Genomic DNA, 18519 nt, shown 5'->3' with positions numbered 1-18519 from the left:
AAATGTGTTCTTCGTTGTTTTTGTTTTAAACTTATCTGGCAGTGTTCTAGCTCCTGAAAAAGGAATTTTTCTTATGCTGGTATTTTTAAAGGTATCTTTAAAGCATCCACCTTCCTTTGAGGCTGGCAGTGTCAGGTTCCTGAGATACAGCTGGGCACACAGGTTGTGTCATCCTGATCTGTGGAGGAACAGTTGGCCGCACTAGCCGTGTTTCAGGGCTTTTTCTTGAAGCTAGCCTGAATCTGCTCCTGTGAGCTAATTGCTCCCATTTAGTAGGCAGAGCATGTCCTCTGGTGTCATTTCATCTAAAAGGAACCTGTGCTGGGCTGTTTCAGATCGCCGTGCCGCATATACCAGAATGCAGTGAGTAGAGATGGTTGGAGATGTCTCTAGAGTGAATCATTCATATTAGAGCTGTTAGTGGATATAGCTCATAATTGTTGAAATCTTCAGATGTGTCTCTTTGGGAAGGCATTTTTGTTTGAACATCCATACAGGAATTCTAAGTCTACACATAGGAATTCCGAGCTTGAAAATCTATTTTTCCTGAAGTGGGATGTGTCCTACAGGAGGTGACAAGGAATGGCCTTAATTGCTAGAGCTTTGGATTTTTTTGTGTGCGCAATTGTCCGCTTAAGTAGTTAATAGTCTGAAAAGCTTCAGAGTAACTGCATTATGGAATGTAAATACTGTAAAGCACCAGATGTATTTGGGCATAATTTGCAGTGATTTCAGGCCACTTATGGCACTGATATTAAATAATAGAGTAAAAGTAGAGTGAGTGATATTTTGTTAGCAACATTGTGAAGTATTCTCCTGTTGCATCATCTGTACAGCATGAAGTTGTGCAGTTCCGCATTCTGGGCAGGACAGAAAACTTCATTGTTTTATCCATCTAGAAACTTTCTGCGCTGACATTTAGTTCAGTATGGATCATCTCCCTGAGCAAGGAGTGCACATGTACCTTACACAACACCGGATGTGTCCCTTCAATTAGCGTTTCTGCCCATCTGTAGCTATTTTGAGAGGTAGAAAGAGAGTGACTACGCAAAAGGGCTGCAGGAAGTGAGAAAAGAAGGGATTCTCCCTTCTCTAATGGGAAGAAGTGCCTCTGCAGTCCTACAGTTCTGGCCCTTCAGAAGACTTTGAGATGTGGTCTCCTGCTAGTACCAGACCTAGCATTGATTAAGGTAATTTTTTCCTTCCTTTTCTTTCTTGGCTTTCTCCCCTGTACCCAGTTCTGGTACCCAGTTCTTTCCAGAAAGAAAACAAAAAACACCACAACTTTAAAATTCTTTGTGATACAGCCAGGAACTGCTTTAAGAAGTTACACATGGAGTTTTATTTTTTCTACCTTCCCCTCCTCCCAGAGGAAATGTCTGACAGTGGAAGGCACCCTGATTGTCCTCAGAGTGAGAGGTTTCAGAATTTTGACCTATTCTTGAAACAGGATCCTTTTGCTCTGAACAAAGCAAGCGGAGAGGTTAGCACAAGTCTGGCTGTTCTGTCCCTTGATGCTGGCCAGGACCTGAGTAGTTGATGGCATCGTACGCCCCCGCACTCAAGCAGATCCATGAGGTGAAGAAAAGCAGTGTTTATTTAACAAAGCTGATTATTTTCTTATGATAGCTAATTGTTATTTTAGACTTATCTCCCCTCATGCTGTGGAACTGCAAATAGATTTAAATACCATATGTGTGTTCATCCCTCATAATGAGAGTTATCCTTCACAGAAGTATTTATGCATGAATCTTTGCAGATGCTGAAGTGTTGCCAAATCAACTTAATTACCTTGATGCTTCCAGATCAGTATAAAAAAATATTTTTTCTATTGTTCTGCTGTACAAATGCCTCCAATATGCAGTTATGGAGTATTTTAGCACTTTTTGCCTTAACCAGCTGCTTTAGCTGTGCATGCGTGAGGGAAGAGGTATCATTAGGATTCAGAGCTCAATCATGCTTATTTTCTGGTAGCATTTGAAATGGAGGTTCACATCAAAGACAAACATATTGCTAAGAGTTTAGAAACCTAAAATTAAACACGTGGAACATTGTGTGAATACACAAATGCTTGATTTATCCATCGACTGGACAATTACAGTAACTAGATATGTAACACATGAAAAGTGCCAGAATTGCTCCTATTCATACAGCTGACTTGAAATTTGAAACAGTAAGACAGGAATCCTCATGTCAGATGGTCTAAAAGACAATCGAGTAGCTGGAAACACGTGTTAGCAGAAAAGGTACTTGGGTACAAGACAGGACATCCGCTTCTTGATCTTAATAAGTGTTAATATATTTAATTATAGACTCAGCACTGTGGGACATGTTGCAGCAGTTTGGATTCTGATCAAATGCTTTCCTGCATTTCTTGTGTGGTTTTGGTGATACTGAGCCAGACTGTGGCATTCTAGGAGTACCAGTTGGAAAACATGGGATCTGGTAGTTCTGTACATGCCAACTACAAGTACTCTCTACAGAAGTCTGAAAATGGTGAGTGATTCTTTGAAATGTAACCTTTCCCTGTCTGTTCCTGCACATGCTGTTGGAAGGTTGTGGTGGGATGTGTTTCTTTTCTAGATTCTCATTTTTCTCGATAGTCCTGAGAGGTTACGTTATGTCTTTCGGACATGTCCTGTGATGAGGAATTTCAGATGCCATGCAGAAGACCCACTCTAGGCTTGAGGAAACATCAGCTGTTCAGATAATTAATACAAATCTGACCAGAAGGGAAGCAGCAAAAAGCCATTCTGTTGGAACTAACGTCAGACAAACTAATCAATTTCTGGCTAATGTGTGTGTGTTGTAACCTCATGTGCTGTCAGGGTGATAGAGGATGATAGCACACTGCTCCTTTTGCTGGACCTGCTATTTAAAGACTATATTTGGGGTGCAGAACTGATGAAGCAGCAACATTAGCTCTAGCTATCTGCCTGTATTTCTGCAGTGTCTTATAAAGAAATCATACTTGGCTGGCACTTGCCATGCAGGAGACTTGGCAAGATTATTCTGGGACACAATTACTTTGGTTATAAATGGTTTCAGAGAAAGAAGACAGTATTTGTTGACAGCTGATTTGAACTGATGTGAACTATAGTGCTAGCATGAACAGGTATAATTGAGTTCAAATGCTGCCACTTTGGCATGCTTTTCAGCTTACATGATGAGGTATGATTCAGTTTACTACTTGGATCCTCATAAAATAGATTGTAATATTTCAAAGGATCTGTTTTTCATTTATACATGTGGAGTCACGACTACCAGTTTCTGCTTGGGATTTGCTTGAAGGACACCTGACCCTTGCTGCAGTATTTGGATATTGCATCCCCTGTTAGGGGAATGCAACATATTTAGAAGTTAGGTATTTTAGAGAGTGATTGTGACTATGGTTTTGTCTGCGTGCCAGCCAAATTGCTGTAGAGAGAGTAAGGCAGCTGGTGTGGTGGCTGTTACAAAGGAGGCTTGAAGAGGTAGCATTTGGGGGGCTCAATCTACAGAAAAAACAGTCAGCCTTGACTCTGCTCAGAGCCCAGCAGATCAGAAGGCACTTTTTCAGCCCAGGCAAAAACTAACACAAGTTATTCTTGAATTAAGGCTAACCAAATCTTACTTCCTTGTCCGTGCCTACACTGTGACTCAGTTCCCCATCTGCACAACAGCAACAGCTCTTTCCTTGCCGTGTTTTGCACCTCCTAGCGGTTTTACAGTAGTATAAATTAGAAGGGTTCTTACATTCAATACATAAGCCATCAGAATATCTTCAGGTAAAGGTCAAGTAGTGTTTCATGCTGAAGTACATAGGAGGTTTACACTAATAATACAAGATAATTATTTGAATGTGTTGTCTGCATCTCTTACTTAGATCTTAGAAGGCTTTGGGACAAGGGTGAGAGGTTTCAGTCAAGGTTTTCCACCCCATGCACCCCATTGCTCTTCCTGGTGAACACAGCAGTGCTCTCACAGACCATGTGCCAAGGGAATGCAAGTTTCTGCAGCTGTGCTAACTGTGGTGTCAGTTTGATTTTAGGGCCAGCCTCTAGGCATAACAGCTGTCCTTCCCCTAGCTAAGCTTGATACAAAGAAGCTCTGTCAAGAAATGCTTTAAATGCAGCGCTCTAGATGAAAACAAAAAGGGACACAGAGCCTGATAAAAAGAGATGCCAAGTAGTAAAAGGCAGCATAAAGTAACCAGACAGTTCAAATGGTGGTAAGACCAGCTAAAGTGGATATAAGTGTTCCTAGAGAAGTTCTGCTGCAGAACTCAGAGAAGTAAATGGGAAATTGTACCAGTGTACTTTGCTTGAAAGCACACGCCCCAACTGAAATGATCTTGTAATGAAAATTGCTGGAATTGGAGAAATGCAGAGGAATTATGTTTTAAACAGTAGGTAGTATGGCCATCATTTAGAGGGAAGAGCCTGGTGCCAGTGTTGGCTGTGGATTGAACCATGAAACTGCTTGGAAACCCCTGGCCTTTCATTCCTTCCATGTCATTAAGCAGATGAAGAGCTGCTTTCCCCTTTCTCTTTATTTTACTCCAAGATAATGAAACATTAACATTTACACTAACACAGATCATTTCCTGAAGTTTGACCAGAAATGCAGAAGCTGAGGTATTTATTTGGCTTAAAGGAAGGGAGATAAAAACTTTTTTTAGTTTTAAGATTCTGGAAAGGGACTCAGTGTCTTGTTTTATTCTCTGATGTTTTATGTGATCTCAGTCAAATGCCTGGCTTCCCGAAGCCTAAATTGTAAGGAGGGACATGAAAATGATGACAGTAGATAGAAGGGATTCATCTGTCTATTGACGCTGAAGAATGTGTACAGACATGTAGGCAACAGTAAATTTTTAACGTGCTGAAGAGCTGGTAGTGATAGTTAGAAGTACTTCAGAGGTCTCTGGGCAGGGTGAGATCACCTCTTGAAATAGAGTGAAAAGATGTGAGTGTTGTTATACTTAAAATTTAGGCATCAGAACACCTTTTCTGAAAATTTCCTCCTGGATGAGAAAGATCTCTCTTCAGTTGTAAGGGTCAGGAAAGGAGCATAGCAGGGTGGTATCTCATGCACTGAAGCTCAGCAGGTTGTTCTGGTTTTGTTCCCTAGCTTTCAAGGCAGCTGTTCTAATCCAAAGGTGGTATCGGCGCTATGTTGCTCGCCTGGAAATGCGCCGACGGTGCACTTGGACAATCTTTCAATCCATTGAGTATGCCTGTGAGCAGGATCAGATCAAGGTAAGGTGCTAAGGAAAGGAGTACATGGGGAAAATCTTCTCTCCATGAGGATGAGCCAATGGCAAACTTTTTGTAAGGCAGGAATAGGCAGCTTCTTCCTGCGTGAGTGTGCAAGATGTAGGATATCATACTTTCTAGGACACTGTAACCTATGGATCAGGAAAAATCTGTTACAGAAAGGGTTGTTAAGCACTGGAATAGGCTCCCCAGGGAGGTGGTTGAGTCACCATCCCTGGATGTGTTTAAAAACCCTTTGGATGTGGTGCTCAGGGTCATGATTTAGCAGAGGGTTGCTAGGGTAGTATAGTTAGGTTGTGGTTGGACTCGATAATCTTTAAGGTCTTTTCCAACCTGAGCGATTCTGTGATTCTATAGATGGAGAGAAAAAAAACATTTTCCTGAGGGTCTGCAGGGACTACTTCTGTAAAAGTAGCTAGCAGTGAATGGAACAGTCTGGGGAGGAAAGAACATAATGTATTAGGGGAGTAATCTCCATAATTTCCATGCATCAAGAATTTTACAACTTTGTATTAAATGTAGAGGGGGTTGTTATTTGTGGATATGGAATACCATTTGTTTGGGTTTTGTTTTTTATTTAGTAAACTCTGTCTCCTATGGAACTTTTTCTCTCTTCCCTCTTAGGGAACATTCCTGGCCTGCCATTATTAGTCATTCTGGTAGGCATGGCCCCTTTCTGAATTCTCTGCCAAGAGGATGCTGGCTTTGCCACTTGCTTCTGGCTGCTGGCTGATAGCCCTGCAAGTGCTTCAGGGCTGAGTTTCCTGCCTCCTTTTTACCTAAAGATTTCCCACCTGGTTGCATGATATGACCCTAAGAAATGAGCCTTGAAACAAGCCCTAAGGAGCATTTAAAATCATAAGCCCTTTCCTGAGTCTGAATCCAAGAGCCAATCCTCATTGGATTACTTTGTTTAATTTTGTTTAACACTCTCTTCTATCACTGCCTTTCTGCCAAGCAGGGAGAGGGCTCGGGTGTTCTTCCATGTGTATGGCTGAAGGGAAAGCTACTACTGTTACTTCATTATAAGAAAAACAATACAGAACAGGTATAGCTTGATTTGTTGTACATGCCAGACAACATGAGAAGGGCAAGGATGATATTCGCAGAAAGAAGATGATGTTAACGTGCCAGAATTTCCAGAGAGCACTGGGGATATTCTGGAGCAAATAATGATGAGCTTTCTCTCTTCTTGCAGCTTCACAACTTCTTCAGTTACCTCATGGACAACTTCACACCAAGCAGCAGTAAAGAAAGTAAGTCTGTATGTGTCTTTTGGAGATTGGGCACCAGCAGCTCAGAAGGCTGCACCCTGTATTTGTTGTCCAGTGGAAGAGCAAGGTGGGGGGGTAGGGGGACAAGGCATCAGGAAATTGCAGAGTGAATTACATGGAGGCTGTCAGAGCTGTGCAAGGGATGTGGAACTTCCTACTCCTTAGGAGCTGGAAGGGGGAATAAAACCTCTGTATGTTTTCTAAGAACAGTATTAAAAATCTGCCTTTTTTAAGTGAACCCTGGTAGCCAACGCTCTGCAGAATCCATTTCTGAAGCTACAGAGAAGCTATATTTAGGGAACTGTGCTCCAGAGTATCGACGTTACTTACATTTAGTCTCATTGTCTGGGGAAAGAAGTGCTGTTGCAACTAGTACAGTATCTTTCTGAATCTGCAGTGAGCATTACATGTTATTTCCAAGTGCTGGGATCTTGCTAATGAACTTATGTCTGAAATCTGATGGTGACATGTCAGAATTAGCTATTTACATTGATGACCATAACCTGCTGAAGCACTCATTCCTTCCTTTCAAGCTGGCACCCTTTTTTCTCATAGCCACTCAATACATCTTAAAGTAAAGCCCTGTCAAGGAAGGAGCATATTTTTTTCAGTGTCTGTACAAAACGGCACAATAGTGCCCCACTGCTTGAGATGGGCTATGACATCTTATGGCAATGAAAAAAAAACCACACATACAAATTTGTGACAGTGCTGAGCATGTGAGTGGGTACAGGCTTAGAAAAACAGTGTGACATGAAACAGCTCATTATACAGTTGTGCTTGTCATTGAAAATACCACTTCATGTAACCATGGCAACCAGTACCCACGTTTTTGTAGAAACTGGTGTAGCTGCCAGCATTGTTTGATGCATAGCATACTGTGACTCATCCTTGGCCCTGTAGCCCCTTCCTTACTGCAAATTCTGTGGTGGTGTCAGACCAGGAGCTAGCCTCTGCTGCTGCACTAGCCTGAGCAATAGCTTGTCTTTATCAAAAGACAAGAATGGTGTATTGAGCCAAATTAACTTTTCCTCATCTCTTTCATTTTAAATAAACAATGAAACCAACCAATCTGCCATCCAGGGGATTTTATCAGTCGCATGTTCATAAGTGGAGAAAGCTTCAAAGAAGCAGAGCTGGAGAAGTACTGTGACTATGAATCCCTGGAGGTGCCAGACTCCTACACTGGACCCCGTCTCTCTTTCCCACTCCTTCCTGACCATGCGACTGCCTTGCTGGAAGCTTTCAAACAAAAACAAGTAAGGATGCTGAAAGAAACCACGCTTTTCCCTTTTGCACACAGAGGTGTGGGACAGCTGATTTGTGTTTGGACTGCCCAGCAGCTAAGCTAATTTGAACATGAGCAGCTGGCAGGCAGTTAATCCAAGGGGTAGAAATGATCTGGTAGGTATTTTACAGTGCAACTTTTCCTTTCAGAAAATACAGTTCTAACAAACTGCAAAATATTTGTAAGTATGTGCCAGTAATAACCTTTAGCTTCATCTTAATGGGAAAAAAAAACCCACAGTAGTCCATGTTGAAACATTTTCTCTTTTTTTTTTTTTTTTTTTTGTTGTTGTTGTTGTTGTTGTTGCAATGCTTTTGTTTGTAAAAATATATAGGATGGCCCAGGTGGAAAGAATTAATAAAAATTGTTTTTGCTGTGCATATTTGATTCATGGGATAAAAGTATATTTGAAATGGGGAAAGAAAAAGGTCTAAAACTGTTTGGGTTTTTTTTCATTTGTTTGTTTGTTTTACAAAGAAGTCCAGTACCAATTCAGCAATTGTAACAAAAGAAATCCTTGTATAATTGCAGTGTTCTGCTCCCATCCCTCAGACAATGTGCTGAACAGCAAAATGCACCAAAGCCTCCCTTACCCAAACAAAACAAGACTTCTAAAAAAAAAAGTCTCTAAAGCCTGTTAAAGGCTTTTTCAATGGCCTCCAGCAAACATACTTGTGCAGATCACATGGCAAAACCTGGCTTAATGTGAAGAAAGCAAAGAAAAATGTAGAAGATAGCAGCTTCTTACCTGCGATATCTGTCTGGAATTTCTGCTGCTCCAGGGGATGGTGTGCTGCCTAGTGGATAGCTTCTATCACAGGGTGTGAGGGCTTTTGGATGTTGTTACCACTTTTGCTGATGTCAAGGTGAAGCTGCTTTTGCCTGATATTTGTACTGTCTTGTTTGCAAGCTTTGATTGTTGTCACAGTGAAAGTTGTGTGAGTCTCCCATCCAGGCTATTGCAGAGGACCCTTCGGGCCTTTGCAGACAGCTGTTGCTGTTTGAAAGTCACTGATTTCCTGCTTTAATTCCTTCACTTTCTCCTAGTAGCAGCTCCACGCTCGCTATGTCTTAAACCTTCTACATGAGACCAGGAAGCACCTCAAGCAATTGCCAAACATCAGTCATGTCTCCACCTGCTATAGTGAGGAGGTCACTGTGTGTGGTACGTCTGAGTGGGAAAGCACTGCGCAGTCTTTGGGGAAGAATTCTTGGTGGAAGGGATGGAAAACATATGAATTGGTACCATATGACTCGGAACATAAATGCAGTCTGTGTGTAAAATGTATGTTGTGTTGAGAGGCAGCTGCAGTTTTCTGTGAACTATCTGGCTTTGCCCTACCATACTGTATTTGATCTGCAGCTTAGACTCTCCTGAACCTTGTAGGCAGCAAGATTCTGTAATGGCCTGGTTTCAGCTTGGATTGGAACAGGAACCTTGAACCTTATGCCAAACCTTTAACTTCTTTATTTTAGTGGTCATTAATTTATAGAGGAGATAATTTATAGGAAGTTATTTATGTGTATATTTTTCAGTTAAAGGTAAACACATTGTGATTTGTCTTTTTGTGCCTGTTAGGAGACTTGCATGGCCAGCTGGATGACTTGTTCCTCATATTTTATAAGGTAAGCACCTTGTTTGGTGAGGGAGAGGCTGGCCAGACATTGTGAGTGCTATCACATGGGTCATGCTAAGAAGCATTTGCAAATTGGGCCCTTAAGATCTAATTCTCCAGGTCAATTTAAATGGCTTTACAAAGCTAAAGCTCATTCCTTCACAGACTTTTAAATCTGTGAAAACTGTTAGGGCATACACATACATTTGGGAAGTGCCAGTGAACTTTTTTTTTTTTTTTTTTTTTTAAGTCCTAATACCAATGGCACTGCCTTCTGACTCCCTGCTTTCACTTTTCAGTGCATTTGCCACTGGGAGCCTAGAGGATAAAAATAAGTTAGGATCTATTCTATAAGGTAACTTGGGGTAGGAGTGAGACGGTATGCAGCTGGTGGGAAGGTAAATGAGGGTCATGGGGAAACCTCTCTTGTAATGTAATACTTGTCCTTACTTTTACAGAATGGCCTTCCTTCTCCTTCCAAGTCCTATGTGTTCAATGGGGACTTTGTAGATAGGGGCAAACAGTCCCTTGAGATCCTCATCATCCTCTTTACCTTCCTCTTGATATATCCAAAAGAGGTTCATCTCAATCGTGGGAACCATGAAGACCACATGGTCAACTTACGGTATGGGTTCCTCGTGGGGCTGATGACAATGTCAAGGGTATCATTGCAAAATCTTACTTAACTTCTGTTCCTGTAGGTATGGTTTCACCAAGGAAGTCATGCAGAAATACAAGGTAGGCATGTGTTCATATCTTCTGCAGCATGTGATGTGGACTTTGAAGGCCTGATGCTTCATCTTTTCCTTTCTGCCTTGTCCTCCTAGTTGCATGGGAAGAAAATCTTGAAGATGATTCAGAATGTCTTCTGCTGGCTACCTCTGGCCACCTTGATTGATCAGAAAGTCCTTGTTATACATGGGGGTGTCTCTGATACTACTGATCTGGACATGCTTGAGAAAATCCAAAGGAACAAAGTAGGTTTTATTTCCTGGATGTTGCAAGAGAAATCTGTTGCTGATTTCTGGTTGGAGAGCTGTGTAAGTTTGGCTGTTGACAAGAGGAATGTAAAGGATGGTCTTCATAGTTGAAAAGTGTGTTTGGGTGCGGTCTTGGAGGGAACTGATTTCACTTAATAGGGTGTGTGCAGGAGACGTGAAGGGAAGAAGTGCTACTGACTTCTGGAAGCTGAGTATCATAGCCAGGTAAATGGTGAACAATTACATAGTTACATGGGTGTGCTGGTATTGACAGTAATAACACAGCAATGACAGGATCCTGTCATCCCATAGGTCATTAGTCTTTTTTTTTTTTTTTCTTTTTCTGAATACCATATTTCCAGACGGATTGTGAGAAGTCATTTAATTTATCTGTTCCGAATGTGCTAGTTGAGAAAATACTATTTCCCTTCTCTAAATAGAATGACAAGTACTTGCATTAGTCATTTGTCTTTCCCTCATTCTTCTGTCTTGTGCCAAATGCAGATTAACTCCATGCAATCTTTTGTGAAATGTCTGAGAAGCATAAAGTCAATGAAGAAGAGATGAATCTGTATTCAGGCTGTGTTTGTGGCCCCAGCTTTAAGCCAAGAACGGTACATCGAGCAAGTGGCACTAATAATCTCCTACAATTAATCTCCATTTCATAGCAGCAAAATTAATTGAAGCTTAGTGGCCTTGGTTGCTTGACAGATTTCTGCTTGAAGATGTTAGAGCTAGAGATCCAGCTTTCCAAGCCATTTAACTATCTGTGCTTTCTCTCTTCCTCTTACAGTTTATTTCTGTATTGAGAGGCAAGAAAAGAAGAGAGTCAAACAGAAATGTGGAAATAAAGGAAATAAATGGGGAGAGCCAAGCAGAGCCTGATTCTGCAGGGAATGAGATAACGTCCAGCTTACCCTCACAGCCCCGACCAACCCAGGCTCCCAGCATGACCAACAGGGTGGAGTTCTCCAGGTGGGTCCGGCAGACAGTGCAGGAACAAATCGAGTGGTGCCGCAAGTTGGTGGACATCAGCGATTCGGAGGAGGAGGAGCTCACTTGCTCCAGTTTGGTCTCCTTAACAGATTTGGATGGGCCGTGCTGGACTCGGCAAGAGGAATGGAAGCAGGTGAGTGGTATAAGCAGGGCTCTGCTTTTGGTGCCTTCCACAGCTTTGGTCTCTGTTCTTCTGAGGAATCTTGCTATAAAATGTTTGGGTCGATGCACAGTCCTCTCTGCAAAGAGATTTTTGCTGCTCTGCAAAGTAGAGTTAAGGAGCAAGTCAGTGCTGAAGTGCCATCAGAGGAGCTAATGGATTTTCTGCTGTTTTTTGACCATCTGCTCTGTTTTCAGCTCACTGGGGACATTTTGGTGGATCATTGTACTATGTCCAGCCCATCCTATGGCATAAATCACTAGCAAGCGAAGAGCTGTGCATGAGATTCCTGTAGAAGAATGCAGACTGTGTGACTAGTGCTAGCTGCTGTTCTGCCATTGCCTTTCTCCTAGCCCTGCACGTCAGCCTCTTCACTGGGTTTTTGGCTGTCTGCATTCCACGCTCTGTTTCAGCATTTGTCCCCAGCACAGCATTCCCCTGTTGTATAAATCAAACTGTTCAGATACAGAGTGGGGTGACAGGTTTTTGTGATTCACTGCAGGGGAGATAAATGATAGGCAAGACTGATGATAGAGCCCAGTGCTTATATCACTTGTGCAGTGTGTGCATGGGATATTTGAGGTCAATGCTATAGCTGATGAGCAAACATGTCATTTGCTGACAAGGGAGTTGTGATCTTGGATACTAAGAACAGACTGATTCTCTGGTTTTATCCAAGCTGTACATTGAGTACGTTGCTCACAGAGCCTGGGAACTTGATTTCCACGTTCTGTTGAACCAGACTGTTTGGGAGACTCTTGTGTGCTATGATACCATTGTTCTTCACCACACATCACAGATGACATCCTGGCATTACACACCTTACCAGCATAAAGCTGTATATTCAGGTCAGGGTTAAAGAGATTAAACTTTAATCCACATAGTGGTCACTGAGTCAGCACTTACAGTACTGGAGGCTGCTGAACATCCAGACTGGCGAGCAAAGGAGTTTAGTACTAAGCCCACTCTTGGTCTGGGGATCTGCTGGGTTACTTGTCCCAGGACATGTTTTGGGCTGCTGGAAGACAGAAGAGTCTCCTTGAAGTCCAGTTGTATCAGGCCTAATTCATGGACCTCTCTCTTCCTCAGGCACTTTGGGTGTGACTGTAGCTCTGGGCTAACAGTATCATCACTTCTGTGGTGCCTCAGGTCTGTGACAGTCTTGCAGAGCAATATGGAGATTCAGCTGTGATTCAGGAAACATCTCTGTGCTATGGTAGCAGCAGCAGTCCCAGCAGGGATGCAGAGATTGTGCTATATTTGCTTAGTAAATGTCAACAGGTACACATCATTCAGTGAACTGTTCTGATTATTTCAGATTTTAGACATTCTCTGGAGTGACCCCATGCCTCAGGAGGGCTGCAGAGAAAATACGGTGCGAGGTGGTGGCTGCTACTTTGGGCCTGATGTGACGGGCAAGATCCTTGAGAAGTACAACCTGCAGTTCCTCATCCGCTCCCATGAGTGCAAGCAAGAGGGCTATGAGTTCTGTCACAACCGGAAGGTCGGTGAGGGGGTGGTGGAAGGATGTTTGAGTTTCCATCCTGCCGTTGTCTCTGCTCTTTATTTCTTCCAGTCTTGTAGGTTGTTGGTTTGGGTTTTTGTTTTTTTGTTTTTTTTTCCAAGTATATATAAAATTATTGAGCAGCCATATCAGGAGTTACTGAAATATGCTACTAGCTGAGTACTTAGTTTGGGGCAGTCTGAAACAGCTTCTCCGTTGGGGAGAACTGTTACACAGGTAAAGCACATTCCTGTGCTGTAAGAAAAGACCTGAATTCATTTGTGCAATTGCCTGCACTTAAAGCAGCTGTTTCTGAAGATTAAATACAAAAGAAGTGATAATAAGCTGCTGCTGTAAAGTTTTGTTCTCAGAAGTCTCAGTGGCTTCAGTGGCCTCAGCTGAACTGCAGTGGAAGGTGGAAATTTGCTGGGAGAGGGCAGAGAAACTGCAGAAGCCCAGCATGTGGTGGTGAGGTCGATGCAAGGCTGGCATCACCTGTTTGCTTTCCATGTGAAAATGTTTCTTTCATCATCTGTTGACTTCAGACAGGATTAATGCACTGTTTTCATGATACCTATATATGTATAATAGAGGATGTACATTCTGACTGTAAATACCTTTCTTTAGGTACTGACCATCTTTTCAGCCTCAAACTATTATGAGATTGGCAGCAACAGGGGAGCCTATGTGAAGCTGGGGCCAGACCTGGTGCCCCATTTTGTTCAGTACCAAGCAAACAAGACAGCTCACACTCTCACCATGACCCAAAGGCAAGGCTTTTGTTAATAAGAATTCACCAAGTCAAAATTCCCAAAGGGAAAACTTTGGGAGCTTTGAGAAAGTTTGCTTCCAAAGCTGAACTTTCATAGCTTGACATTCTAAATCATAGCTCTAAGGGAGGTTCACAAGGGACAAGGAGGAAGCAATTGACGGTCAAAACAGGTCTTTCTGTTATTGGCTGCTGATTTTCCAGCTTTTCTTTCCAGTGTCATATTTTAACTTTTGACCTTCCTGGAATTCCTTTCCACTTTGTTAATTTACAAAATTGCACAGCTGTTAAAAGTATATGTGGACTGGTGTGGTAGAACAACTAATAAAAATACGTAAACAGAAACAGGTGAACACCAACTGTGGAAGTTTGCTAGGATAGGTGGTTTTTCCCTGGGCTTGTACTAATTGCTGACAGCTTATATAAGGCAAGGACAGGTTTCTGTTGCTTTGGCAGGGGTTTACTGCATTAGCTGTGGGAAATACTGCTCTATGTATATGCAGTGCCTTGTTATGAACACTGCAGAGAAGCAATAGCTGTGGAGGGCTGTTGTGTGAGGGTGCGAGCAATCCATGGACATGCCAGAGGACTGGGATGTGCAGCTTCCCTTGCACTTCATGGCATGTCCTTAAGATGCTTCTCTCTTTTCTGCATGCTTCAGAATCAGCAGAGTAGAGGAGTCAGCCTTCCGAGCCCTGCGGGAAAAGCTGTTTGCTCACACCTCTGCCCTCATCAGTGCATTCAAGCTGTACGATAAAGACAATACAGGTAAATCTGAGCCATGAGACACCGAGTTAATTCTCTGGTGAGATGAAGTGGAAGAGGCTAAGGTGAGTGCATATCTGGTTGGGAGATTCTTCACTGACAGCTGTCAGTGACTATTACAGGCTGTATCAGTAATACCTTGCCACAGTATTGGTCCCATTTGCTGTTATTCACTCTCTCTTCTGCTTTAATGCCTTATTATTATGAGGGAGAGAAGTGAGAGGTGATGAGCCTAATATGTAGCAGTTCAAACTTGGTGCAAGGAGAAACCTTTGCAACAGGAATACTGAGAAAGCACTAGAAAAATGACATGGAACACATCTGTCACTTGGCTGAGTGGTTTCTCTGCAATCCTGAAGTCTAAAATCTCCTTGAAGTCGAAATTGAGGGATCCTTTCTGTGCCAGCTACCACTATCAGTCTTAAGGAAAGAGTGATGAGTTTGTAATCCTCAGGCTGCTTTTGCACCAGCCAGGAGAGTCAGTTAAGCTGAGCGGATCTGTCTGTATGTGCCTTGGGGGAAACGGGGACATGGCAGTCAGCAGAACAGCCTTCCTGTTGGGTATTCCTTCCCGGGCTGTGAAATTGTTCCCAGAAGTCCAATTTAACTGTTAGAGCAGCTGCTAAACTGGGAACTTTTCTACGTTCCTGGGTCACAGAGGAACTACTCATGTAGTTGTGCAGGTCACAAGCTGCAGGAAAGGACTGGATGCAGGCCATAGATTTGCAATGAAATACCCCAAATTCACAGTGTTTAGAGGTTTGCAGCTCCAAACCCTAATTTGTTGCAGTAGTCAAAAGCTTGCTGAAGCTGGTGGGAGCAGAAAGCACTTGTACTGTGCAGTGGCTGCTGTAGGCAGATATCTGTAAAGCTGTCAAAGGCCTTTTCATGAACTGAAGTGCTCACAGGTGCCGTGGAGAAATGGAGCTGTCTCTGTCAGCAGCGCATTAGGCTGCGTATGCATGCTATTGTAGGTTTTTTGCATTGGTGGCAGGGAGAGCATTAAATGCTTTTGCTGTGTTACTGCTCCATGACCCTACTAGCTAGCAGGGCAACTTGAGAGTTTTGTTTGGCATAATAGATCTTCTGGGGTTGGTTTCTAGCCTGGCCACATATAGCACCTGGGAATGACAGTCTTTACATGTCTTCAGCCACTGGTTTCAGCAGTCCCCATGGCTTTCCCTTTTCCCTACAGGAAAGATCACGCTGAGCAACTGGGCAACGGCAGTGGAGTCAGTCTTGCACCTGGGATTGCCGTGGCGGATGTTGAGACCACAGTTGGTGCGCAGCACAGCAGATGGCATGCTGGAGTACAAGTCCTGGCTTGATGATTTGGCCATGGAGCAGAGGAGCCAAGAGGTAAGGCCTCACCCACTTTTGTCAAAGCAGAGCAGCTCAGTGCATCGGGCCAAGTATGGCAGGAAAGGGTAGGAGAGTGGATAGTTCCTGTATAATCCAAAAGCATAATGAAGTTAACAAAGCACTTGCATGAATTTGAGTATTCTAGAGGCGCTTGTTCCATTGTAGAAAAGGATGATACATACGAGATAAAAACCTAGAGCTAGTTTTGGATACAGTTTTTTGAATGGTAAAACTGTACTCCATTCTATGATTCACAGCTTTCCTGATTGCACTCAGCAGAAACAACTGCAGTGGTTATAGCTTGAGTCCCTTTCTCCTCTGTTGGCCTGGGAAAGTGGTCCATTTGGAAGTGACAAGTTGCTGGTGTGCTTTAATTCAGAGTTGCATAGAGGGCTGAGGCATCACAAACTCATTTCATAACATATCCACAATGCAAAGTGCACTGCTGGCAAACTCCCAAGAGCCATAAACATTTTTAATTATGTGAAGATTTGCAGCTAGTGATCAGAGTGGAAATACAGAGCTGTTGAAAAGGGTAGAATGAGCATGACAATATGTTGTCTTTCAGCACATCCAGTCGAGCTTGCTGGAAGTTATCTATCGAAACAGATCCAACCTGGAGACCATATTCAGGATCATAGACAGAGATCATTCAGGTAAGGAGGTGTACAAGGCGTGTTGGTCACTGCATTACATTCTGTTCTACTTTTGGTCTTCCTTTAGCATCTACTAAAGCATTCTGATTTAACAGAAAAAGGCATGTATCTTCTTCCTTCCTATATCAGCCTCAAGAGCTTCTATATTATCAGTGCACATGTCCACAAATGAGGCATTTCAAAGGAACTGTGCAGCTGAAGCAGGGAATTCAGACTTCTTTTTTTTCTGGAGGAGTTCAGCAGAAAAAGTGGTTATGAGAGCAACGACAGTAATGCAGCATCTCTGGATTCTGAGTTACCTGCTCATGAGCAGTTATCTTCACCAAATCACATTAGGGAGGAGAACAAACAAGTCTTTCTCTTGTTCTCACACATTGTTTTATGTCTCTTTGCCACTTTTATTTTGTATTTTATCCATTGTTCTCCGTGCTAGGAACTATAGTTGCAGAATCTGAAAGTCACTTCCTTCCTTTAGGGTAGCAGGCAGTGAATCTGAGCAGGTGCTGGCAAGCCTTGTGCTGAGGCAGCTGTGCATTTCTGCCTCACAGGTCTCATCTCATTTGAGGAGTTCCACCAAACCTGGAAGCTGTTCAGCTCCCACATGAACATTGAACTCACAGACGATGGCATCAATGACTTAGTTCGCAGCATTGATTTCAATAAAGATGGAAACATTGACTTCAACGAGTTCCTAGAAGCTTTCCGCCTTGTCAAACAGTCCCAGTAGTGAGAACCCAGGGCAGGTCATCACATCCAATGCCTTGTCTGCAAAGCCAGAAGGACTGCTTCCAACCTAACTGCAGAGCATGCCCGCAGCTACAAACCAGAGGAAAGGAAGGCAGGTTCCTGGTGCTCTTCACTGAAGACAGGAACCACCCAGCCAACAGCTGTGATCCATTTGGGGAAGGTAATGATAAAATAGATAAGTTATACCACAATTATGACTGCATTTTAAAAGGAACTGTGTTATAAATAGAAAACTCTGCTCAAGGGGAGATGCGAGTTAGTTTCTCTCATCAATGCAGGTCATGAAATTTTAAAAGTCTATTCACATTAAGTAAAATTAAAGTAAAGGTAGTTATTGGAGGCGCTGCTTTACTAGGTAGCAATTGCTAGAGCACAGTCTTCCTTAATAATAAACTTTTCTAGATGCCTTGTTCTGGGCTGTTCATCATGCCTTCTCTAGATTTTCAGTTCTACTAAAAACAGTACTATTTCTGTGACAACATCTGTTTCTCCCATTGTTCCTTTGCCTCAGTAAGATATATCTACTAAAAATATGCAGTGGAGCAACACATAGAAGAAATAAACTACCATCATCTCATATGTACAAAACAGTCTCTCCCCCAGGGCTCTTAAATCTGCCGAGGATACCCTTTTGATACTAACTACTCCCCAGCTAAAGCAATGCTGCTGTATGCTTGAGGTCGTTCAATTTTGAAGCATGATGCAACTGCAGCTTAAAAAGCAGTGGGGGAGCACTTAAATTTTTAAATAAAGTGCAAAGAAAACACAAACTCTCTTTCTCTCATATCTGCAGCAGAATCATTCTAGCAGGGGTGCTATGGCCTTTGTAATCAACTTCTTGGGCTAATGAACAAAATTCTGTCTCTAAGATGAGTTGTAAATGTGCTGTACAACCTTCTCCTTCAGGGAATTATGTATTTTTCAGTTATTTTCTGTGGCTTGAGGCAACTTGAGGACAGAAAAGGTGCTTCTCCAGTGCCTCTAGTACCACTCTGCAGTACTTGGTAGTAGGTAGGATCTAAGGGGTGCAACCTTGTATTTCAGTTTGGGGACTGAAGCTGTTAAAGAGTGCTGTGGCATCAAACTGAATAGCTTGTTACATGCAGTGCCTAGAGTAAGTGAAATGCATTAACTTGGATTTGCTGGA

At 42.7% G+C, this 18519-nt stretch overlaps 1 protein-coding gene across 2 annotated transcripts; it reads left to right on the top strand.

Annotated features, from left to right (window-relative positions):
• Positions 1 to 1639: 1639 nt before the first annotated feature.
• Positions 1640 to 18476, top strand: PPEF2 (protein phosphatase with EF-hand domain 2). Of its 2 annotated transcripts, XM_090139097.1 has the most exons (16): positions 1640 to 2496; positions 5110 to 5237; positions 6454 to 6511; positions 7613 to 7788; positions 8868 to 8982; positions 9397 to 9443; positions 9892 to 10058; positions 10135 to 10171; positions 10261 to 10410; positions 11207 to 11542; positions 12888 to 13073; positions 13701 to 13843; positions 14504 to 14610; positions 15803 to 15966; positions 16538 to 16625; positions 17174 to 18476. In XM_090139097.1, exons 1-16 carry the CDS (start codon positions 2436 to 2438, stop codon positions 17350 to 17352), a joined length of 2142 nt encoding a protein of 713 aa, XP_089995223.1. In that variant the 5' UTR covers positions 1640 to 2435; the 3' UTR covers positions 17353 to 18476. The 2 variants fall into 2 exon arrangements, with proteins under 2 accessions (XP_089995223.1, XP_089995224.1); XM_090139098.1 differs by lacking the exons at positions 16538 to 16625; positions 17174 to 18476 and having other exon boundaries at positions 14504 to 14672; positions 15803 to 15922.
• The last annotated feature ends 43 nt before the right edge of the window (positions 18477 to 18519 follow it).

Source organism: Phasianus colchicus, chromosome 4, assembly GCF_987193195.1.
Source record: "Phasianus colchicus chromosome 4, bPhaCol1.hap1.1, whole genome shotgun sequence".
Lineage (NCBI taxonomy): Eukaryota > Metazoa > Chordata > Aves > Galliformes > Phasianidae > Phasianus > Phasianus colchicus.
Note: the sequence above shows the minus strand (reverse complement) of the source record. Positions and strands in the feature narration are given on the sequence as shown.

What these genes read in the sequence shown, in the direction of transcription:
- PPEF2 (XM_090139097.1), top strand. Translation starts at nt 2,436, where the DNA reads ATGGGATCTGGTAGTTCTGTACATGCCAACTACAAGTACTCTCTACAG. An exon ending in TCTACAGAAGTCTGAAAATG is followed by an intron (nt 2,497 to 5,109) that starts GTGAGTGATTCT and finishes TTTGTTCCCTAG; the next exon opens with CTTTCAAGGCAGCTGTTCTA. An exon ending in TGGAGCAGAGGAGCCAAGAG is followed by an intron (nt 15,967 to 16,537) that starts GTAAGGCCTCAC and finishes GTTGTCTTTCAG; the next exon opens with CACATCCAGTCGAGCTTGCT.